Below are 23,537 nucleotides of genomic sequence, written 5' to 3'. Positions count from 1 at the left end.
GTGTCCGCGGAGGGAGATAGGACAGACTGCTGACGTTGCGCCGAGAGAGCCAAATGGACAACGTTCTCGGCTAATGGCTCAGCGGGTGCCACTTATTCGACTCCGGCTAAATGGTTAAGGACGGCAAAAAACACACACCAAATGCCGATGTTGCAAAGAAACGTCAGCGCACTTTAACGGAAAATCATTTAAATGCCATCACCGATTATACCTACAATCGATTCTCTATCTTTCTCAAAACCACAAAACCGCACTTTTACGACCTGTTAATAAATAAACATCTCCATTTCCTCCACTTTTACTTCTATTATTACATATAGACGAGGAAAACTGATTTCACGACCTTCTCTAAATTTTGCAAAAGCTAATGCAGGTCAAAGGATAAATCAACTACTCCTTTTATCGATTTTCCACACCACTCCTTTTTCACTGCCTTAAAGATAATAATCATGTTTTAGCAAATTTATCCAACGAATTTATTTTTTTTTTATTTAAAACGATATAAATATGGGAAAAGAGTACAAGAAATCTCAGCCAATTCTTATATATTTATGTATAGCTATTTATCATCATTGTAGGTAATGTGCGATGAGTGAGAATATTTCAACTGCAACATTATCCCCTTTGAATTGCACTTGAGTGAAATTTAAAGGGAGTATGTGACTGGTGGTAAAAGGTCTCATCACTTCCACGTCTCAAGTGATGGTTAAAAAATGTGTAACATGTTAAAAATACCTGTCGACTTCTGATAGAGATTGCAGGAAAGATTTTCTTACACCTAGTTCGGAATACATATCAGATCGAATACCCCGAACAGAATTGGAAAGAAAAATGAAAAGATTGTATCTTCGAAATTGCTTTTATTTCTTGGTTGACACCGCTGTCGATTATTTGTTGGGTCGGTAGCTCGTGAATATTACTTTAGTATGAGTTACGTCTAGCTTGCATATGTTACCTCGCTGGACTTTTATATATTAAAGGGTCCAGCTGTATTGGAAGTAAACTCAGGGTCCGGATTTGAAATAATATCGTATAGATAAAATAAGTCACCCTGTATATTGGTGGTGTTTTAAAATATTTGTATGTGCTCGCGTCGGGTCGGCAGGAGAATTGAAAAAAGATGGGTGGGTGTTATAAGTTCTTTTAAGGATATTCTTCAGTGGCAGGTGCCCAGGCCGCTATATTTCCAATAACCAATATCCTGCGCAATCCGGAGCGACATAAAATTCGTTATTCATCCAGTTGATAGGGTCTGAGGATGATCGTGAGATAAGGTTGTATGGTGTTTTGCAAAATTTTGCAGCAATAATTTCAAGGATCTGAAGAGAGGGTTTAAGGGTTGATAATCAATACTATGTATGTATGTGTAAGAAAAACGCTGCGACATTAATTAGATGCTATATGCCCGGAATTTAATTCGCCGAGGGCATTTGGATATATCTTGCATTTGTCACGATACGAAGGACGACGCTTTTCGCTCCCCCACTTCGACCCTCGATGATCCATCACCAAGGGTCTCGCCCCATTTCGTTTATCGAAGAAAATAAATACCGTGCTGGCTGTGCAATTCCGTCGTTTTTGTTTTAAAACTAAACAGTTTTTTTTTTGCGGAGAAGGGTTAGTAGTTGGCGTCGGGCGGAGGCGGTAGTAGTTGGGGGCTCGAGACTCGCAGTGATGCCGAAGATGGTTGTTGGTGTTGGGAGGAGGTGGTGTGTTGGAGGTGTTGGTATTGCGCGGAGCGTCTCTGCGTGTCCGCCCGCTGCCGCCACCGTTGCCGCCGCCACCGCCGCCGTTGCCGCCGCTATAGATATACACACATACAAACAACACAAACTGCAGCGGCGCATCGGAGACGCGCGGCCCGCCTACGAATCGTCCTGGCATCTCGGCGACTTCAATGACCCTTTTTGCGCAACAACACAACTAACTCTTGTTCTTTCTAGCGAAAAAGAAATAATTAATAGACCCTGTTACCGTTTATGTGTTTAGTTGTGTTTAGGTGTTGTGCTGTGAGTGCTGCTAACACAAGCATCTATGAAGTACTGTGAGACACGGATGCTGGCTTCCTTTGCTCAGGTATTTCTCAAGACTTTACCTTTTATTGGCGTTTGCTATCGTGTGACCTCTTTTCTAATAATAACTGCCGGTCCTGCGAAGGTGTGTCCTAGGAAGAGTTTTTTTCATAATTTCGCTCGATTTTCGTCGAAATAGCGTAAGCACATCGCCGAGCGTCGATCCGTCGGCGTCGGAACGAGACGTCTCGACGCTATCACGCCGGCGGTCGGCGCTGAACTGAATCCACGACCAACCCTCACAGAAAGCTTGTATACTGTTGTATACAGCAGTGAATAGCATCACAATACAACACAACACATAAAACATCGCTCCATTTTCCCCGTTTCATTCACTCGCGGCACGCGTAAAGCGTAGAGCGTAGAGCGCGTACTCCTGCCAAAGGACTCGCAGGATAATGATAAAGAAAAATGTCCGTAATTATAGAAATGATGCATGACCGAAAAATATGTAATCAAATCGTATTTCTAAGGGCGAGAAATCCTGGCAGGACGATAAATTCGTCGAGGGCTAACTGCTCGCAATTAATAAATTGGTCAAATCCAGTGGAGTAAGGTAATAGGGAGTTATTAATATTTAGCAGTCCTTGTTTAGTGGCGGGAGCGGAGTTGGAGGACCTGAGGAGTTACAAATGACGGCTGTCGGTGGCAGTCGAGCATATGGTGCATCGACAGTTTTGCTGGACGCTCATAAATTAGACGCACTGTTAAGTACACCACCGGTCTCGTAAAGTGTGAAATTCAGCAGTCATGGGCGTTATTGAGAATGGACTGCTGTAAATTATGTTCTGTATCCTGGCCTCCTTTAAAACTGTACATTTGTCAACGGATATATACGTGGTAAGCATGTTTTATTGGATAATATGGCGTCTGTCCGATCGGAAACCATATTTTCCGTTTCCAGCGAGTTTTCCGTCTTCTTGCCCGTTTCATTATTGCGTCGGCAACATGGCGTGAACTGATTTGCTTCAGTCTTTTATATTTAAATTGCTAACGGTGGCTCGCCGTGTAAATATCCCGTCTCCTCGCTCATCACAGATACAGATATTTACTCAACTGTATTTTTCTTCGGAGAATTATTCGGATGAAGTTTTTTATTTTACCTCCCCGTTCTCTAATTTCATTGTTCTTTCACCCTTATTTCACTCTTAGTCGATGTTTTATGTTTCTTTCGAGGTTTTTTGTTTGACAGATCCCCGGAATTACTCTAATAAAGCCAGAATTTTCTTGGAAAAATCGATCACGTTTTACGCACATACATACATATAAATATAAAGATTTTGTATTATAAATTCGACCCTTTAACAAATATTTACCGGGAAGTCGTTCTTAAAGAGTTGCGAAGATACCGCAATGAATGATAAGACGTTAAAATGCATTACCATGATGTCACATGAAATAAAACCCATATACAGTGGCGCATTATGTGAAAAATATGGAAATAATATTGCTCTAGCAAGCAAAACAGCCCTCTGCATATGAAATATGTGATCAGGGGTAAGGAGTTTTTTCCGAGTTTTTGCACGACGTTTCGCAGTGAATACCAATGGTTTTAGGTGTTCTGAGAAGGCAATTTTCCTCTAATTTATGTAACGAAACACTCAAATTTACCACTCCTTTTACAATTTTCTAATCCAACCTTTGTCTACCACATTAATTATTTCTGGTGCGAGTGAAAAAATTCTAATCGTTAATCGCGTTAATAATTTGATTTGAAGATAATGGGCGATGAGATCGCGGAACATATAAAGAGCGTTTTATGGGAGCTTTCGACGTTTTGGTTTTAGGGCGAAAGCTTCCTGCGCCGCGATATCAAATAGCAGTGCATTTATGCGTAACCATATTTCTTTGAAATATTAAATGGAGTTAGAAAATTGCTGGCACCGCATCGAATTTTCATAAGTCGACTTTTTCTTTTTGTTCCAAGATTGAGCTTATATAATTCAGTATACCGCTAATTGATATTGAATCATTAATACGGGGAAAACAGAACAGGAGACCCTCTGTTTGTAATCCAAGTCGAAGAGGGACGCTTATTATATTAGCAGTCAGCCTGGCTTCATAGACAATAGTCTGTAAGACGGAATAGTTTAACTGTGCATGTTGCCGACCCCGAACCTCCCCTCGTTGTTAACGATATCTCATTCCGTAAGGTCTTAATTCGAAGTGATTTAGATATTTGGCGATTGCCAGTGACGTTCATTTTTTACAGACACATCTCTCAATTACCATTACAACAATACGGTTCATCCCTACAAGTTTTATTGTGCAGATTCTCTTCAATTATTCCCTTCTTTTTATTTCGTTACGCACAACTTTCCATCAGCTCCTTTATTATATTCTTTTATTTATACCCTATCCGATCTGTTTCGTTCTAATGTGAAAATTAACCACTTCCGTCTTGCAAATGACAACCAATTCTTTAAGATATTGTCCTGTCACTTTCGTTGAATGTAAACGCTCGGAGCAACCCAGCGCATCCACCAAATTTATATTCCTACCCGCTTTATATATTGACCGTCTGTGTATAAGGATACTGTTATATATATACCATCTGGATTATTTTACCGAGCAGAGACCATATATTTAGCCAAGGTGTACAGGTATTATGACCGGACCATTGCTTCAAGACACATAGCTTCCGAGGTCCTAATGTGGCTGTTCGTAGCCATCCCGCGCCCGGGAAATCAATCACATTTATCACATGCACGAACCGCTTTCAGACTTTACTACCAAAACATGCACATTTTCGCTTCTATTGATCTTTTATGAATTTTCACGTTGGACGAATGATATTCACATCTCACTTATTTTTTATTTACCTACAAGGCTGCCTCCTTGGAAAAAGTTCTTAAGGATCAACAGCATCAACAGCTAGAATTGGAACGAAGTTGGGAGCAAGAACGTGACGTCAAAGGTAATGGAAGCACTAGCCCCAGCTCAGACCATAGGGTGCAGGATCATTCTCCTCCACCGACAACTGACCCGCAAAAAAATCTCAATGCGACCTTACCACCCGTTTCGCAGGTACAATTTTCTCATTCTCAAGCAAACACTTGTTATTTGCTCTCTTATTCTCTCAGTCCCAAACGCCAGGACCTCAAATAATGTCATCATCAGCATCGAATCTTCATCACATGCAGCAGCTACTTCAACAGCATGTCTTAAATCCAACTCAGTTGCAAACATTAATGAAACAACATTCGTTGTTGCAACAGCAACAACATCAGGTAGTGTAGAGCCGTGCGATGTCGGTTAGTTTGTAATCTTGAATGCATAGCAACATCAGCTGGCGGAATTTGGGAAGAAACAACTTGAGCAAACGATGCAGCAACTGCAAGAACAGCTGCAATTGAATCTCATTCAACAAACGCATATCTTGCAAAGTACGGATAAAAAGAAGGCTTCTGGGTCGTTGCAACAACTTGCCGTTCAACAACAGCAACTGATTCAACAGTTGCAGTTGACGCAAAGACAGTATGTCGTACATCAGGGCATGCAGGGTATGCAACCTCTCATGCTTGCTCAAGGACAAGGTATGAACTAAATCGACGCTGCAAGACGTCGGCAAAGGCGCTCGTCGAGAGAATACGAAAATTTTAATTCAATACTAGTCCAAACAGTCATTTTTGAAATCACTAAATAACTCTAGAGTTTTTGAATTTGAAAGTTGCATGTCTTTAAGTAGAGATAAATACAGTCAATTTGAGAGAGATATATTTGCAAATTCGTGACGAAGATAACGTAAAGGAAGATCGGACAGTCGGCGAGTTCCAGCAAGGTATGTATTCCCGATCCCGCCTGTCCATTTACCCTCGTTTAGCAATCGACCCCTCAAATTGGGCAATGCCACCTAAAATAATTAATTACTAGTATTGATGAAGGTTTCTTTTGTCACCGCCGGTCGTCGAAATGAATTTTCCAGAGAGACCCGTGGCTGCTTCAACGGATTTCACGTGCGGTTAAAACTATTGGCACTTGCCCATCTTCCCGTCCATCCCCGTTTCATCCACTCCTTCCGCTACCACGCTGGAACCCGTTAGACAATCGGTTTTAAGCGCACGTGAAGCCGTTTTCCTTCTCACGTTCATCAACGTCTATCATCAATGTTTCGCTTCAGGTCTCAACTCCAGGGAAGTCATGAGTCCTTGGAAGGAACTCAACGAACATGCCGCCATCAAATCCGAACTCAACGGTAAGTAAAAGACAATATGCGCGTTGTTTGACACATTAATTGATTTTATTTATTTGTTTGTGTGTCACGATTAAAGCACGCAGGTGTTTTGATGCCCCAAAAACATTTGAAATTCTTCTTGAGTTTATTTTTGCCAGAAGGTTCTCCGGGTTTGTTGGGGGTGGCGCCGGGGCGGTCAAGCCGAGAAGAGACGCCACTGGACGACAAGTTGGAGCGGACTACCACCACACCGGACAGAGTCCACCACTTGTATGGCCATGGAGTCTGCAAATGGCCAGGGTGCGAAATCATCTGTGAGGACCTGCAAGCATTTATCAAGTAAGTAAAAATCTAAAAAGCGTCATTTCCGTGCACCTCACTGAAGGAAGTAATAAAGTCATGTCAGGGTATTAACATTTAAATCCAGCAACGTTGCGATCAAACGCCTTGCATATTAATTAAACATAGCGTAATTAGAGTTTTTAAACCACGATGCCGCTTCTAATTTATTCCAGGTCGCCGTTCTTTTGTTGCGAGACGACGACAAAATATTGTAATTTGACGGTTTACTTTATCCCCTTTCTTTTACATATTAATCACCTCGTAAAATGCTAAAATATAAACCAGAATTAATGTTGATTTTGACAGAAATGATTTTATGGTTGTAGTTTGATCGTTTCTGGTACTTTGAAATTACAATCGCGACGACTTCCCGGCTTCTTTAATTATTACTTCTGCGTTATTTCTTCTACTTATTATTTTGCTTTCGCAATTTTTAATCAAACAATAAAACCGATCAATAAGTCATTTACTTAAATGAACGCGAATTCACTCCAAGTCACCACAGATTTTACAGTCTCGATTGAATTAAATAAGATTTACTCTAAGATTGTTTGCGAATGTTTCTAATTTTTTTTCTTTAAATTCAAATTTTGTGTTTTCTCAAATCAGTGTCCACTTCTTCTTGTTGACTAGTGTAATTGGCGTTGTTACGATTTCAGAATCAATAAATGCAGAAGTCTGATAGCAACAACACTAAAATTAGATTCTGTTAACACATTGAATTCGAATAAATGATTACAAAACATATTAAGAAATTTAGTTCAGTCAGACTCCAAATTTAAAATTTTATTTGCGACGCGCCTACAAATTGTGTACATGTTTGTTATTTAAATATTACATTGTTTTTATAAAATTGTAAGAAAATATTTGTTCAAGTGTTTAAACTACGTTGTTTTTCTACTGAATAAACTCTTACATTCTTTCAGTTATGTATGTAGAAAAATAACTCAGGTTAAGATTGGTTAAATTACTAATACTGCTAATTTGTTAGATTTTTATCAACAAGAACATTCTCTTACGGTATATTACTATTTCTGACAACAGAGTGTTATTTTATTTGTTTTTAATATTAGACTTAAATTAACAGGTTATTAATTAGATTTAGGTGATGAATTCCTTTTTTTGGGTACGCATTTAATTTCTAATCGTTTCCGCGTTATCAAAATTCCAACAATGAAAAAATTGTTTGTTTGTCGAGACTGTTTTATTTGTTAAAGTGTTTAACACTGAGTTCAGAGAGTTTTTGTGTTCTGTAATTCTCGTTTTAAATCATGTTGGTAAAACCCATTAAGGATCGGCACCACATGTAACCAGATGGTCGTAAGAGGGAATATATTCTCTGCAAACAGTACAAGTTTGTCAAAAATGTGTCTTTCAGGCATTTAAACACCGAACATACTCTGGACGACCGATCAACTGCTCAAGCTCGTGTTCAAATGCAAGTTGTGTCTCAACTGGAATTGCAACTGCAAAAAGAACGCGATCGTTTACAAGCGATGATGCATCACCTCCACTTGTCAAAACAATTGGGTTCACCAGAGCCCCATAAAGACGGTCCTATCGTCACACCCCCTAAAATGCCCGTGAGCGCGTCTTTACCTCAACCTCCAGTATCCATAGGTCCCATGGTGTCTGCTGTGCGATCCCCAGTGCTTCATTCTCCTGCTGCAAACGTCGCCGGACCAATTCGGAGGCGGTTGAGCGATAAATCTGCACTTTCCTTAGCAGGAGGTAAATCTTCACGTCAATTTAATTAACAGTCATTTTCATGTCATTGCTGTTTTATACGCTGCTTTATTAGGACTTCCATACATGCTCGAAAGAGCGGGACTTGACGTACAGCAAGGTATTGACACTTTCAAAAGCACAGCGCTTAAAATGAATTGATAAAACAATGACGTATTTTTTCAGAGATTCAAAGGAATAGAGAGTTTTATAAAAACGCCGATGTTCGACCGCCTTTCACTTACGCATCGTTGATACGTCAAGTAAGTTAAAGTCTCAAACTAATAAAAAATAACTCAAACTGTGTTTCTTAGTCCATTATCGAATCTCCAGACAAGCAGTTGACTCTCAATGAAATCTACAACTGGTTCCAGAACACGTTCTGCTATTTCCGAAGAAATGCTGCTACATGGAAGGTATTGTACCTTTGCGTTTTTTTAACACATCACTATTTAAATTTCGCCGAACTAGTTTCAATAACAACAATAACATTTGATATTTAACAATAACTAATAGTAATTTGATTTTAAGCTAAAATGAACCTGTATGTAATTTTTCGGTAAAGTATTTCGATGTCTTCAGATCATTTTCAGGACTTTAAAATGCTTATAGCTTGCATGTCTGTTATTAAAATTTTGATTTAAGAGTTTTTAATTAGTACGAATTCGGCAAACATATTAACGGCCGCAAAACTAAGTGTCTAACAATAAACGACTAACACACGTTTCCAAAAACAACAATTACTTCAAGATAGTAAACTTTTAACTATTTTGTGTGTTGTGAGTTGTGCTGACACGACCCGATTGTAAGGTAAGTCGATTTTGAATGGTTATGGTTGAAAGAAGGCGTGAATTCTATCTTGAAGTAAATCATTCAAAATCCACAAAATGTGTTAATCGTTTAATAAATTGCGTTGCAAAAGTTGAAGCCACATAAAATTTAGATACAATTGTAAAGGCGATTAAAATGTTATGTCATCACGTTTGTTTGTGTTTATACAAGGTGTAATAAAAATAGACACTTTTATTTTAACACAAGTGTTGACCCAAAATCGGTTAAGTGGGTCGAAGGAGGTTTAGATTTGCTGCTACATGATTAGAATAGGTCTTGTTGTGGGTTCCTGAGGGACGCCGCTCCACTGTTTAGATAGCACCTTGTGTGTGTGTGGTTAGACTTTTGCGGTGTGGTTTAGTTTGTGTAGGCTCTTTCAGTTTTCTCCGGTCTGAAAGTTGCCGAGTAGTGCTAGGTCGCGTTGTTTATTTGGCGGTGTTTGATTTGTTGTTAGAACGCAGTGCGCCACAACCTGTCTCTCCACAAATGTTTCATGCGCGTGGAGAACGTAAAGGGTGCCGTATGGACGGTGGATGAAGTGGAGTTCTACAAGAGAAGACCACAGAGATGTTCATCGGGCCCATTAACCCAACCAGTCGTCGGGTACGTCATCGAGGCCCACCATTTTGACTTTTTTCCATTGTATATTGTGTGTTTTGTGATTTTTTACATCTTTTTCTAATCTCTTTTAAAATCTTTTTCTCTCTTTTTAAATATACAATATTAACAGAGAGTGGCTTGCGTGAGGAGCGAGTGATGTGTGAGTGAGTTGGCCGGTTCAGTAACAGCATGTCAAGCCGCAGGCTTGGGCGACTAACTGCAGGAGACCGGAAGGTATTCGCACCAGGTGTCGCCACTGACTAACCTTAACCTTACTTGATTGTTATCTTTCTCTTTCTTGGGTCTGGGTGTATAGAACGCGATACGCACCAATCTGTCACTCCACAAGTGTTTTGTGCGCTACGAAGACGACTTTGGGTCATTCTGGATGGTGGATGATGCTGAATTCGTGAAGCGCCGCCACCTGTCGCGTGGTCGGCCGCGGAAATATGACCCAACCCCATCACCCACTCCACCCCACTGCGCACAGTAAGCACCATTCTGAACGCGTGGCGCCCAGCGCGTGTGCTGCTGTCTGCTCGGCTCTGCTTGGTCGCTCGCCTTTGCTGATCGTCCATCGAACTATATACCTTCTATAAAAACCATTCAAACTCCATAGTTCGATGCCACGATTTGCAAAGAACCATATAACTAACACTGGTCGTGGTGTTCGGCTTAGAGCCATATAGTCTTAGATCGTTGTGCTTCTTTTTTTTCATTGTAGAACAGTGGTTATCTTCTTTATTTTCGCATTTTTCCATAAGCAGTAGAGATCCGAAGCAAGACACACACACACATACACACAGTCGTACATTGCTTTTGCTTGCCTACACCTCTTGCATGTCCATTCAATCTCCGTTCTTCGCTGTTAGAGGACCTAGAGCAAAATTCAAACTATGGGAGCCCTGAAACCCGCGAGATATCTGATCGCCCGAAAATTTTGCAACCAAAGCTATCCTCCAAATGCATGTAAAGCTGAAAGATCCTCGCTTCGATTACAAGACCAAGAGTGAAAAGAAACTTCTAAAACCTTTTGAACCAGCTCTTCGTGTTTTTTTTATTGAATTCTTCGTTCCCGTCCAAATTCCAGGATGATTTCTCGTATCGTAAATTGAATAATAAATAAAAAGTGATTAACTATATAGACCCGTATTTATCCCGAATGGTCCTCTCATGCACGAGTGATACAAGCGGCTGCGAGCAATATTAGATTATAGAGGAAACCAGAGTAGTTGAGCCGGCTTATGGAATGTTTGGATAGCGCCTAATATACATGAAGCATTTTCCCGTAAATTGCTTTTATTTATTATCACGAAAATGCTCGATGTATACTGATTAACTGCATCTATGTGTTGAATGAATGTGAAAATGTCTCTACGAAATCGGAGATTAGATAAGTATAAATAACAGGTATTTTTATAGATTTTTTGAAAAATCTCTTTTGAATTTCTCAATGTTTTTTAAATCTTGCATGACTTTCCGGCTTTTCAAAGTTCCTGTATGATCTTTTTAAATTTTATTATTATGATTCTTGGTGAGTCGGTCAGCTACCATTGCCGTGGACGGTCAACACTTAAGGTAACCCGCAATCATACAGGAACAAATCGTGAATATAATTTTTGTCAATTTTATTTGAGATATTGAGCAGAACTTTGCTCCGGTTCTGGTCACGATGATCCTTTGGAAAGTGTCAGTCAATGGTACGTCTTTTTGAATCTTTTTTATTCGCTTAGTCGTTTTAAATTTTAATGTCTTTTTTCTAATATTCTATGTCTGTTGTCGAAATGAGCATTAGACTAATTAATTGGTGTATACAGGGGTACAACATCTAAAAGTCCGACTTTAAATCATAGTCCAACGTTGTACGGAGATCACCTTTCCGCGAACGTCCAGGTACTGGTATATTTGTAGTACTCGTGTTTTATCTATGTATTGTAAGCAGTTTATGCAGGCATCGTTGATGGAAGATAACAACTTATCGTTTCTGACGGGAACGTCATCGTTAACGAATAGAGCCCGCGACCGATCTGAATCTCCAGTGCATGATTCGCACATGAGGTACAATTTGAATGAGTGAAGGTGATTTTTTTCTCAACGAAACGTTTTGCTAGGTCTCCGATAAACGGCGGGATACACATTAAACAGGAGAACATGGTAAATCAGGATCATCACGTAACTCGAGAACCCGAGCAGATGCATCACGCAATAAAGAGAGAGATCCATTCGGAGTACGATGAAGTAGAACAAGAACAACATACAGAGAACATGGCAGAAGATTTGACGATCAGTTCGGAACACGCTGATTCGAACATTTTAGACGCGTAGTGCGCGAAGTGTTTTGTCGGAGATCGTGCTCATTTGTAGTTTCCACTTAGAAAAATTCAGTTGAAGAGTAGCAGGACGTCGGGAGAAGCATGAACTCTGTTCGATTTTGTATATTTCTGTATAAATATAGAACTGTTAAATCTACGAATGGGAGTGTGTTTACGTACTGTTAATTGTTTAGACCTAAAGGTTGTCGAATGTTGTATACCTAATCAATAAGCGTATAGGATCTTGAGTTCTTTATTAACACAGGGTTATTTGTTACTTGATGGACTTGGCTTAGCCAAAAGTTTTTAGAAAATACTGAACTGTTAATACACGCACGATCAGTTTATTTTAGCATATCAGTTGCTATGTGCGCGCTGCAGGACGAAAAAACACTCAAACGAAGTAGTCGCACTGACGTGCTCGTATTATTTGTGTTACAAGAGTATCGTTGCGCTCATATAGTGATGTAAAATAAGCAATATTGTAAATTATTATCGTTAAGCATTCGTGCTATTATATTCTATCTTTAAACAAGGGAAAATAATTCCATATCATTTATCTAAAAGTAAATCATATATCAGTGTATAAAAGTAGTACGTACGTTTTCCTATTCCTATATATACAATACATACTTTAGTTGATTTCGGATATATTCGATTCGTCAGTTCACAATGTACTTATGAACATCATTATTTATTACGTTCACGCATTTGTTAATATTCTACCGAGAGTAATAATAACTTTTTCGCCAAGGTTGCCGCGTTCATGTGATAGTACCTTAGCTCAGATTTATTGACTACAGTTAGATCTATAAATAAATAGATAATAAGCGTGGCCATTGCATGGAAGACGGTCCGTAATTATGCTGCAATATGATTTTGTTGAGTGTGAATATCGCCGAAGAACTTGGCTCCGTTTCTTGCTCTTGAGTCTTATTAAAGACAGTGATGCCTACATATCAGTAGTTCAAATGGCATTACCAACGCTCCCCGTGTCTAGTAATGGCCTCCGCTTTCTATGTCGGGGTATTTTCTACTCAACTCTTGCAACCCATCACCATTTTTATGTAAACTGTACTGTACAATTTCTCGTATATCACTATTTCTGATTTGTTTTCAATAATTATCAATTATTACAATAAATTGAGCAATATAACGTCTACAATTTATTTCTACCCCTCATCTTACAACTCCCTAAAAAAGACTAATGCAAAAATTAACATCCCCTTGAAAGCAAACGAATCTAACTACAGGGTGATCCCGAATAAAACACAAAGATTTTAGCTGTAATATCAGACAACACAGTTTCAAAATGAAAAATTGGCCCTTTTGTGGACCCCAATTTTTGAAACGTGTCTAAAATACGTAATTAAGTAAAAGTTAAACAAATTCGATAAGAATAAGCGGAACGATTTTTTCAGTCTTTGAGAAACAGTGGATAAATTCAGCCTCATAAACTGCAAATAACGGGTAATCCGAGGGAGTTTTGCCCCATTCGAATTTCGATTTTTTTTTCACAATTACATATTATCTACAGCGATGTTAAAATCGTCGCAGTTTCAATTAAAATTTTAGTTTGGCCCACAAAGCAAGTCGGAATATGAAAAATTGGTCTTTTTGTGGACCCCATTTATTTCAAACAAATTAATTTTTTGCAATACCCAATTTTTGAAACGTGTCTAAAATAAGTAATTAAGTAAAAGTTAGCCAAATTCGATAAGAATAAGCGGAACGATTTTTACAGTCTTTGAGAAACAGCGGTTAAATTCAGCCTCATAAACTTCAAAAAATGGGTAATCCGGGGGAGTTTTGCCCCATTCGAATTTCGATTTTTTTTTCACAATTATTATCTACATACAGCGATGTTAAAATCGTCGCAGTTTCAATTAAAATTTCAGTTTGGTCCACAAAGCGAGTCGGAATATGAAAAATTGGCCCTTTTGTCGACCCCATTTATTTCAAACAAATTAATTTTTTGCAATACCCAATTTTTGAATTGTGTCTAAAATAAGTAATTAAGTAAAAGTTAAACAAATTCGATAAGAATAAGCGGAACGATTTTTACAGTCTTTGAGAAACAGCGGTTAAATTCAGCCTCATAAACTTCAAAAAATGGGTAATCCGGGGGAGTTTTGCCCCATTCGAATTTCGATTTTTTTTTCACAATTATTATCTACATACAGCGATGTTAAAATCGTCGCAGTTTCAATTAAAATTTCAGTTTGGCCCACAAAGCAAGTCGGAATATGAAAAAATGGTCTTTTTGTGGACCCCATTTATTTCAAACAAATTAATTTTTTGCAATACCCAATTTTTGAAACGTGTCTAAAATAAGTAATTAAGTAAAAGTTAAACAAATTCGATAAGAATAAGCGGAACGATTTTTACAGTCTTTGAGAAACAGCGGTTAAATTCAGCCTCATAAACTTCAAAAAATGGGTAATCCGGGAGAGTTTTGCCCCATTCGAATTTCGATTTTTTTTTCACAATTATTATCTACATACAGCGATGTTAAAATCGTCGCAGTTTCAATTAAAATTTCAGTTTGGTCCACAAAGCGAGTCGGAATATGAAAAATTGGCCCTTTTGTCGACCCCATTTATTTCAAACAAATTAATTTTTTGCAATACCCAATTTTTGAATTGTGTCTAAAATAAGTAATTAAGTAAAAGTTAAACAAATTCGATAAGAATAAGCGGAACGATTTTTACAGTCTTTGAGAAACAGCGGTTAAATTCAGCCTCATAAACTTCAAAAAATGGGTAATCCGGGGGAGTTTTGCCCCATTCGAATTTCGATTTTTTTTTCACAATTATTATCTACATACAGCGATGTTAAAATCGTCGCAGTTTCAATTAAAATTTCAGTTTGGCCCACAAAGCAAGTCGGAATATGAAAAAATGGTCTTTTTGTGGACCCCATTTATTTCAAACAAATTAATTTTTTGCAATACCCAATTTTTGAAACGTGTCTAAAATAAGTAATTAAGTAAAAGTTAAACAAATTCGATAAGAATAAGCGGAACGATTTTTACAGTCTTTGAGAAACAGCGGTTAAATTCAGCCTCATAAACTTCAAAAAATGGGTAATCCGGGAGAGTTTTGCCCCATTCGAATTTCGATTTTTTTTTCACAATTATTATCTACATACAGCGATGTTAAAATCGTCGCAGTTTCAATTAAAATTTCAGTTTGGTCCACAAAGCGAGTCGGAATATGAAAAATTGGCCCTTTTGTCGACCCCATTTATTTCAAACAAATTAATTTTTTGCAATACCCAATTTTTGAATTGTGTCTAAAATAAGTAATTAAGTAAAAGTTAAACAAATTCGATAACAATAAGCGGAACGATTTTTGCAATCTTTGAGAAACAACGGTTAAATTCAGCCTCATAAACTTCAAAAAATGGGTAATCCGGGGGAGTTTTGCCCCATTCGAATTTCGATTTTTTTTTACAATTATTATCTACAGCGATGTTAAAATCGTCGCATTTTTTTCGGATTTACCCTGTATGTTCCTATAGTCTTCTAACTACTTCTATTGTGTGCACCCTCAATTCAAACGATGACTCATTCAGCGGGATCGTTCATCCTCACCATAAGGGCCGCAACTTTAAGACTCTTAATGAAGTTCAATCAAAAACACCTTTAAGACACCCAAAGTCAATCGTTCCTGTTAAAAAAAAGTTTGCAGACTAACAACTTTCCACGCATTGCTTTAGTGAAATTAATAATATATAAAAGAAATAATTCTTGTTCAATTCAAATTTTATTAGCGACCTCTCTTACCCAATAGCCACACTACTTAATATTATTGATTATATATTTCTATAAAAACAGAAAACTGGTTTTCAAATAATTTTTTACCATCACAGTCGTCCTCTAGGTGTGAATAGCGCAACGAAGAGAAACAGCGCTCGTCTTTTTTATCAATTCCTTTTGTGGAATCGAATAAAAAACTTTTTTGTGATTCTACACGGAATCTTTTCCTTCACTCGTCGCGGTAAAATTAAACTTTGTAACATCACGATTTTCCCCAAGATCTATTTTTATGATCCTTGACATAAAACTGTGCAAATAAAAAATTCCAGACGTGCAGCGACTCGAAAAGTGTTCCAATAAATTGTTTTATTACTCTGCACCATCTAGTGAAATGAAATTTAAGTTTGTGGCCGCAAAATTTTCGAAATTGGACACGAGTCATAAGTTTGACTGAACGTGACAATGGTAGAAAAATCGATAAATATTCCATGTGAAAATTACTTAGTCAGTTAACCGCACCTCTTAGTTACCAGGGCAACCACTTGATATTTAACATGATTCTCCACCCTCAAGTTTTATCGGGTTATTAATTTCTCGGGTTTTACGCGTTTAGTCGAGAGTTGCAATGGGAAATAAACTGTTAACTTTTACAGAACAACAACTTGAAAATTACCAAGTAAGTGCACATTATGTTCATCATTGAAGTAATTTTTATCTTTTCAAGGACTGTACTTTTTTCACTCGGAAGGAAATCCTGAGGTGAGTTTGATCGAGATTATAAATTTATGTGAATTTATCAGTTTGTTGAAGAGTTTATAAGAAATTCCGAGACATTCGTCCCGACTTGGTCCCAAAGCGAATGAGGCAAAACGAGCAAGTTACCATTAGAATACCGGTGGAATACATAATTGATCGCCTACCCGAACTTCATGTAATTTGAAATTTATAGCTTCACACCAATGATAATGATCGTTTCCAGGAAAATCCGTTTAAACGGCGCATATGTGAGGTTTTTTCACGAGACGGTAAAGGCAATTTATCCTTCGAGGACCTCTTGGATTTGCTTTCTGTTTTTAGCGAGCAAGCACCGAGAGACATCAAAGTTTATTACGCTTTTAAAATTTACGGTAAGTTGGATTTTTCGTTTTTTTTGAGAGATTTTTCCGGCAGATTTTGATGGCGATGACCACATCGGTGCTGAAGACTTGGATCGGGCGTTAGTGCTACTCATGCGGCAAGAGCTGTCTCCTGAAGATCGCCAACAGATTATTGAGAAGGTTATTGAGGAAGCTGACATGGATGGAGATGGGAAATTGTCTTTTATGGAGTTTGAACATGTGATCACTCGTGCGCCGGATTTTCTTTCCACTTTCCATATAAGGATCTGAGTGGTGTCAGGGAAAGATTACATAAAAAACAACAATATTTATTCATATTTAGAATTACACTTCAACTATGTAAAGTAATAGAAGAATATAACAGTAATTTTAAGAACGAAAAGGCACGTATAACACATTCTAATTGATTGTCACGCGAAACTAAACAACAAATAGAAAAATAATTACTACAATTTATATCTATGGTTTCACATATCACTAACGAGAACACGGATAGATTCATGACAACACGTTAATGACACCATTTAATGATACTGGTCGTCTCTAGTAGTAATACTTATTGTTTTATATCACAAAAAAACTTTAGAGGCCAGTCTCCTGTAATTATGTTATATTCTTACGTTTATTATAGTTACTTTCGAAGTATACATCTAGATCGACATTTGATAAAACTAGTAACCAGGTTTGGCAAACCACTACACAACCATAGTACAAAAGATTTTGGTTTAACGGCTCCGTTATTTTGATATGTCAAAATAAGATATTTGATTATTGACTTTACAACTGGAAAACTAACAAGGCACGATTCTAGATATCTGGAAAATGAAACAACGGAATAGTAAATATTTTGCGTCTACATCTTTAGCACCAAATAGTCACCCAAGCTAAATTCGTAACCGTTAAACCAACGACTTTTTAACACAAATTTCAAATCCTATAGCAATAGTTTTGATCTAGAAGTTGGTTGCCGAACCATTGAACCCCATTTTAGCACCACTTCTTATAGATCTAAGAGTAAACTTGAAATTTACACATGAAATTAACGGAGATCCTTCCTTATTTGCTTTACGAATGTATCAACCAGATTCCTTTGATATTGCACAGAAAGTTATTGATATTTCACTCGGGGTCTAAAGTTGTTGAGAAACTGAGATTCTGAGTTGACATCGAGTAGCAAACCGGAAATTCGAGCAAGAGCCATCAACACGTTAAACATCAATTATTATTAACGGTAAATTTTTGATAGTGCGAATTTAGTAGCGTGAATCAATTGATAAGAAGATATTCTGTATAATCCTGAGGTAGTTTCTCAGCGAGGCTTAGTGATCACAGACAGTCAATAAAGATAATGCGATGATCTTCGACGAATTGGCGGTGGACGTACAAGTCGAGGATGAAATGGACCCAGCGCTGCTTCATTCGTCGAAGAAGCGCTTCTATAAAGGGCAGGTATCCGAAACCGGCAAGGATGTTGCGGCCATTGATGATTAAGTGTCCAGTAAAGAATAGGACTAAAAGCAGAGTGAATGTGTCCAAGAAACAAACTGTAACGTTGAACGAGCAGCGACGGGGATACCCCCAATTCTCCACAAAACTGACACACTACGTAAGGAAACCAACACACGGCGAAGACGACAGCCACCCACAGAAGAGAATTGGCGAGGCGGCGGCGGCTACGTAACGTGCTTGTTGGCGGCTGGGAAACGTCCTCAATGCTGGTTTCGGTGGCGGTTTTCAACCCGTCGCGGTCTGGCTGGAAAAAGAGCTACTTTATTAGAATTTTTTCACCGACGACAACAACAACATTCTCTCTGTTAATTTGTTAAAGAAACGACTTTAACAAAAAATTTATGAAATAATTAAAGCTCACTTTCTAAACGTACTTAAAAATTATGTAGCGTGGTACTCTCACCGGCTATTAATCAGTTGATGTACTCCGAGTTTCTTATTTGGAAGATTTAATTAGACCTTTTCTAATTAAGCAAATAAACCACGCAATTATGGCTTATTTCGGTGCTAAAAAAATTTCGACGTCTCTCTTTGCACGTTATATTTTCTTTATTATAAAGAGAAATGTGTCACTTTGCTCACGCGACCTACTAAAAATTTCATTTATAATAAAAATGTTCATTTTGACTAATCTAAAAATTAGATAAATGAGACACAACTGAGATTGAACAGTAACCAGCACCGACAGTTTGACAGTTTGCTAAACTTCCAGTCGCTGAAAATTTTATCTGGAAGTTTGAAAACCTCTGACAGTTCTCTAAGTTAATTTCCGATGCTTTCCCAACTCTTGACATTTACTATTTCCTCTTGTCAGTTCCTTAAGTTTGACAACAACTAACAACAATTACTTATTTTTAATCGTGACATCATTGATTTTTCGCTACTTTCGCTAATAAACTCTGGAGTATTTATAAATTATCGGTAGAAGTTTGAGCGAATTTTATTTTTGATCCGCTTCATTTCTCGGGATTACCTGGCATATTAATTAACAATTAAGAGCAACACCTGTTGATAGAATTGCGACAATCCTGAAATAATGCCGCTGATAAATCGGGAAAGTATACAAGTTTTTTCGGGTGTTCATTTTTGGTGGTATTGCAAAAAAATATTGATTCGGTGAAACGATGTTCGAGCTTAATGGCAGTTTGATAATAATTGGACGATGAAACTGAGCGGATAATAAAAAATAAATAAAAAGAGGGATATTCGTTATCGTGAAATGACTTGATTTTTCGTGGCTTTGAATATTTTATAGGAATTTAAAACATGACGAGTTCATGTATTGTTCGCATAGAAAAAAATGTGAAAATAAGAACAAAGCGCGATGGGGTACAATAGGCACTTTTAATCCGGCTCAACGGACCATTGAAAACGTATTGAATCGAAACGAGATTTTTACATAATGGGGATGATACCTTCGGGGATGGATTTTCGAATTTTTCTCCTACCTTGGAAATTCCTGCGACGATGATGACATGAGTGGGTCTTCGCAACAAAGGCATTGGTAAAGGAAGTTCTCCATGTTTGGCACGAGCAGTCAACGAAAGCGCTGTAAGTTTCGCATGAACCCCCAAGTGACTCAGCAGGACGGCACACGCTGGCATAACATAAACCAATATAACATGTGCAACGATCAAACTTTTTCTCCATGGATGCTTAGAAATTAATTGAGTCCCAGATAGAACAGCAGCAGAAATCCATGTGATGATTACTGCCGATGTAAGTAAATGACGTCGACGAGTTACTTGTCCTGCAGGTCTGTAATTTTTCACTGTAAGATAGCGGTCAACAGAAATCGCCATCATCAGTAATGTGCTTGCAGAAACTGGCCAAGCCTAAAAAGCTGAAATAGAATCGTTTGAGGAAATCCTACAGGATACCTGTATAAATAAAGCGATGTGACGCCACGTTTGAGTCCACGAGGATAACACATAAAGAGCAGCTGTTATAGGACCACTTAGACAGCAAACTAAGAAGTCTGCTACGATCAGACCAAAGAGCAAAGGACTTCGAGTTTTAGCTCCTGGACCACAGTACAGTGTTAAGCCAAGACTTCCATTGCCCAAAACACCCACCAAAAACATGCAACCGTAAAGACTCGGTAAATAATCCATTCTAAAATAATAAAATATATTTCTATTTTTACGAATTTCTATACGTACGTCGGCAGGATTATGTATATATTTTAAGTAACATTTTGTTGGGAGTTTACAAAACCACTGGTTTTATTACGTGTGACAACGGATGAGGAAAGGACAACACCCACCTTTAACTGCAACCCGATATCAACTGCTACTAACTGCCGCCCCCAGCATCTTTCTCTCCCTCACGAATGCTTTCTCCCTTTGCGTCGTATAATTTCGCTGCACTTCGTTCAAAGCGGATTGTATATGTTTTTTGAACTTCCATCATCAAAGCTCATTGCACATTTTTTAAAATTCAATCAAATTCCATCGGTTTTTAATATAGCTCTCTCATCTCTTGTACTCGGAATCGGCGTGACAGCCCGCCATCAACTTACAAAGAGTTTGCGAATCAGAAAAATATTTATGAGGTATGTATTATATAAACCAACTCTTGAAATGTTGAATTGACAGCACGCATGCCCACGTGTAAAATACAGAGAGAAAAATTTTTCGTCAATATTGGAAATTAGTCGGCAACTGACTTCATTGTGTCTCCAAGTTATAAATTATGTTGAGCTTTAAAGGAAATAATTTCTCTAAAACCCACTTTAATATCGAGCTTTATAGGAGTTCCTATAAGTGGCGCCATTAGTAACCAACGGAACAATAAGTACTGCACGTGCACAGACTGATGAGTAGCATAGAGATTGTAATCCCAGTAAATTAGCGCAGGATAATTTAATAAGTTTTTTCGATACAATAAGAGCTTAATCACTAATTGAAGAAGGAAATGGAATCTTGAGACAAACTGTCGTTCGTTACATCGAATGCGACTTAAATTTAAAATTCACACGACGCTCCAGAGCGGTGTAAATTTCGGTGTTTCTGTCTAGACCTAGGTTTCTCAACGGCGTTGATATTGATTCCCCAGAGCTTGATCGAATTTCTCGAGGGATCGATGTTTTGTGAGAGGTCAGGTGGGGGTCGGACTGGTCCTTTTTTTGAGACACTAGACTAAATACGAAATATAAACTCGGAAGAAACGGCCAAATTCATATAAAGATGCTTGGCTACTGAAACCTCGTCGGCTAAAAATGATTACTTGCCGTATTAGTGTGTGAAAAGCGAGTGTTTATGGTTTTAACAAAAGCGGCTTAGTGTCATGATAAGTGAGCACGGCCAAAGTGTTTAGCCTTTTGTATTGCTGGTCCTCTACTTGGTTGGTTTTTGAACTCCCCAAAAGGATCTGTCAGAGCTAATTTGTCGCCCTTTTCCCGGCGTCCCCTGGCTAAAACAACTGGGATTAGCTTTCTTTGCTGAGTGAGTTGTCGACAATAGAATTAAAGAATCAATGAGTCAGTTCAGTGTCGTTTTGTTATATAAATTGTAAGCTAGGGGAAAGTCGCAAAGTAGCGTGACCACTGCTATTGAATGGGTCTGGTTCACAGGTCTCAGGTAAGTGTAATCGCCTACGCTAGGAATGCACCGTGGTCGGCTGAGACTTCAGCTAATTGTTAAGACCTGCGACTCCCTACCAACCGGGCGGCCTTGGATATACCTTGGTCAACCACCGGACAGCGGATCCACAATCATGACAAAAGCACTGCTGCCATACCGTTGCCACCGAGTTGTACTGCTTTATCTGTAACCGTCAAATTGCTCCCTTAGTTCCACGACGCCCACCACTTTCTGTCACCATGCCATTATTTTCGAAAATGACACACTCAACAATAAGGAAATTGTTGGCGCGACCGGGCACTATAATCCTCTTAAATTCAACTTTTGATCATAATTTGAAACAAGATTCTTTTTGCAACATCTAATTATTCGCGCATAAAAACACAAAGCTTAACTTGCCGAAAAAACTATTGTGTGCTTGACAGCGAACTGACCAGAACATGCGATCAATGACGTTTTTTCTCTCGCGGTTTATGTAATAACAGCCTCGAATCATATCGACTTTATTATAAGAATATTAGCTCATATAATGATAGCAATAGTATCGACGTTTTTTCTGGTCCAGTTTGGATGTAAAAGCAGAATAATTGTCCTTAATTATCCTTCGGGCAGTAAATGAATGTGAAATTTAATCAACGACACACAGAAAAGCGAAATGGAAGTTGGTTTCAAAATCTAAATGGTGGTCACGTTTTAATTATTACACGTGCATATTTGTTTTAACCCTTGCATACTTGCGCAAACTATGAAAGGTAAAAAAACATCGCTGGCTTGATGCAAATTCCCAAACAATCGATCTAAAAGTTGCTTCAACAAACCAACTTTGCTTTCACAATTTCTGATAAGTCGAAACTTAAAAGGCCGCACGCAAAGGGTCTATAAATGAAACTCCCTTTACCAGAACAATGCGGCTTTTAATCAATTTATTAACAAGATAAAATTTGCATAATATTATGTAATCTTTATGATCGTGTGTTCCGCTTTTGTTCCTTTTTAATACTATTATGTATCTCCATTAATAAGTCGATTACATTTTACAGTGGAGCAACAATTTGCATTAGCATCTAGAGACGAGAAACTTTATCTTGTCTGTCGCATGGGTGCGCCGGATCACCTCTTGAATGTTCTTCTACACCACGTTGAGCAATCAAATTACAAGCATCTTTAAATTTTGCTAGAAATCTAATTACAGCTGCGAAAAGATAATTTTATAAATTCGCCAAGAATACATATGCATATGTCATTAAAAGTACAGTAATTTATTTCTATTATTATAACAGTAATACGCAACTTGCATGCTAATGTATTCCAATGTAACAAATGGAATAATTAGTCTGAACGAAGAGGTTGCCCCCGTAAATGTCTGCACTTTGGAGTTTCAACATTTGACATTTCTGCCTGCGTTCACCGATCAATTTTCCAAGCTTAGTATTTAAAATAATGGCAAATATTCCAGTTTTCCGAAAAGTTTGATAGGAAAATGGCATAAATTCGATATCTGAAAAAACAA

General features: G+C 38.1%; 3 protein-coding genes across 8 annotated transcripts in view; 2 read left to right on the top strand and 1 right to left on the bottom strand.

The window, feature by feature from the left end:
• The window catches only part of FoxP (forkhead box transcription factor P), a 58,215-nt gene extending 46,141 nt beyond the window's left edge, over positions 1 to 12,074 (top strand). The window contains exons 1-14 of one of the 6 annotated variants that reach the window (XM_088047606.1): positions 1,915 to 2,076; positions 4,902 to 5,099; positions 5,156 to 5,302; positions 5,353 to 5,608; positions 6,193 to 6,267; positions 6,405 to 6,585; positions 7,967 to 8,319; positions 8,390 to 8,434; positions 8,500 to 8,576; positions 8,628 to 8,729; positions 10,061 to 10,233; positions 11,562 to 11,637; positions 11,687 to 11,802; positions 11,856 to 12,074. In XM_088047606.1, the coding sequence (XP_087903732.1) occupies positions 2,035 to 2,076; positions 4,902 to 5,099; positions 5,156 to 5,302; positions 5,353 to 5,608; positions 6,193 to 6,267; positions 6,405 to 6,585; positions 7,967 to 8,319; positions 8,390 to 8,434; positions 8,500 to 8,576; positions 8,628 to 8,729; positions 10,061 to 10,233; positions 11,562 to 11,637; positions 11,687 to 11,802; positions 11,856 to 12,069 (2,055 nt within the window). In that variant the 5' untranslated portion in view covers positions 1,915 to 2,034 and the 3' untranslated portion in view covers positions 12,070 to 12,074. Of the gene's footprint in view, positions 1 to 1,914; positions 2,077 to 2,823; positions 2,913 to 4,901; positions 5,100 to 5,155; positions 5,303 to 5,352; positions 5,609 to 6,192; positions 6,268 to 6,404; positions 6,586 to 7,966; positions 8,320 to 8,389; positions 8,435 to 8,499; positions 8,577 to 8,627; positions 8,730 to 9,598; positions 9,748 to 10,060; positions 10,234 to 11,561; positions 11,638 to 11,686; positions 11,803 to 11,855 lie in introns of those variants that run through there. The other 5 variants (XM_088047605.1, XM_088047602.1, XM_088047601.1 and 2 more) reach the window with 5 other exon arrangements.
• A 4,059-nt stretch (positions 12,075 to 16,133) lies between these two features.
• On the top strand, positions 16,134 to 17,239 carry Cib2 (Calcium and integrin binding family member 2). Its single transcript, XM_088047914.1, has 5 exons — positions 16,134 to 16,492; positions 16,541 to 16,575; positions 16,627 to 16,747; positions 16,796 to 16,943; positions 16,987 to 17,239. The coding sequence occupies exons 1-5, from the start codon at positions 16,442 to 16,444 to the stop codon at positions 17,202 to 17,204; spliced, it is 573 nt and encodes a 190-aa protein (XP_087904040.1). The 5' UTR covers positions 16,134 to 16,441; the 3' UTR covers positions 17,205 to 17,239.
• On the bottom strand, positions 17,227 to 20,988 carry LOC148167621 (galanin receptor type 3). Its single transcript, XM_088047913.1, has 4 exons — positions 20,606 to 20,988; positions 20,324 to 20,558; positions 19,892 to 20,278; positions 17,227 to 18,687 (listed from the first exon to the last, which is right to left on the bottom strand). The coding sequence occupies exons 2-4, from the start codon at positions 20,555 to 20,557 to the stop codon at positions 18,271 to 18,273; spliced, it is 1,038 nt and encodes a 345-aa protein (XP_087904039.1). The 5' UTR covers position 20,558; positions 20,606 to 20,988; the 3' UTR covers positions 17,227 to 18,270.
• Positions 20,989 to 23,537: the final 2,549 nt, after the last annotated feature.

The sequence above is a fragment of the Gnatocerus cornutus genome, chromosome 10 (genome assembly GCF_029298725.1).
Source record: "Gnatocerus cornutus isolate USDA-ARS CGAHR chromosome 10, icGnaCorn1.1, whole genome shotgun sequence".
Classification (NCBI taxonomy): domain Eukaryota; kingdom Metazoa; phylum Arthropoda; class Insecta; order Coleoptera; family Tenebrionidae; genus Gnatocerus; species Gnatocerus cornutus.
This window is presented reverse-complemented; position numbering and strand designations above follow the sequence as displayed.

Coding starts and splice junctions, on each gene's coding strand:
- LOC148167621 (XM_088047913.1), bottom strand. CDS start 20,557: ATGGATTATTTACCGAGTCTTTACGGTTGCATGTTTTTGGTGGGTGTT. Junction 20,279..20,323: donor ACATCGCTTTATTTATACAG/GTATCCTGTAGG, acceptor TCAGCTTTTTAG/GCTTGGCCAGTTTCTGCAAG. Junction 18,688..19,891: donor TCGTCGCAGGAATTTCCAAG/GTAGGAGAAAAA, acceptor CTCTTTTTCCAG/CCAGACCGCGACGGGTTGAA.
- Cib2 (XM_088047914.1), top strand. CDS start 16,442: ATGGGAAATAAACTGTTAACTTTTACAGAACAACAACTTGAAAATTAC. Junction 16,493..16,540: donor AACAACTTGAAAATTACCAA/GTAAGTGCACAT, acceptor TATCTTTTCAAG/GACTGTACTTTTTTCACTCG. Junction 16,944..16,986: donor TTACGCTTTTAAAATTTACG/GTAAGTTGGATT, acceptor TTTTTCCGGCAG/ATTTTGATGGCGATGACCAC.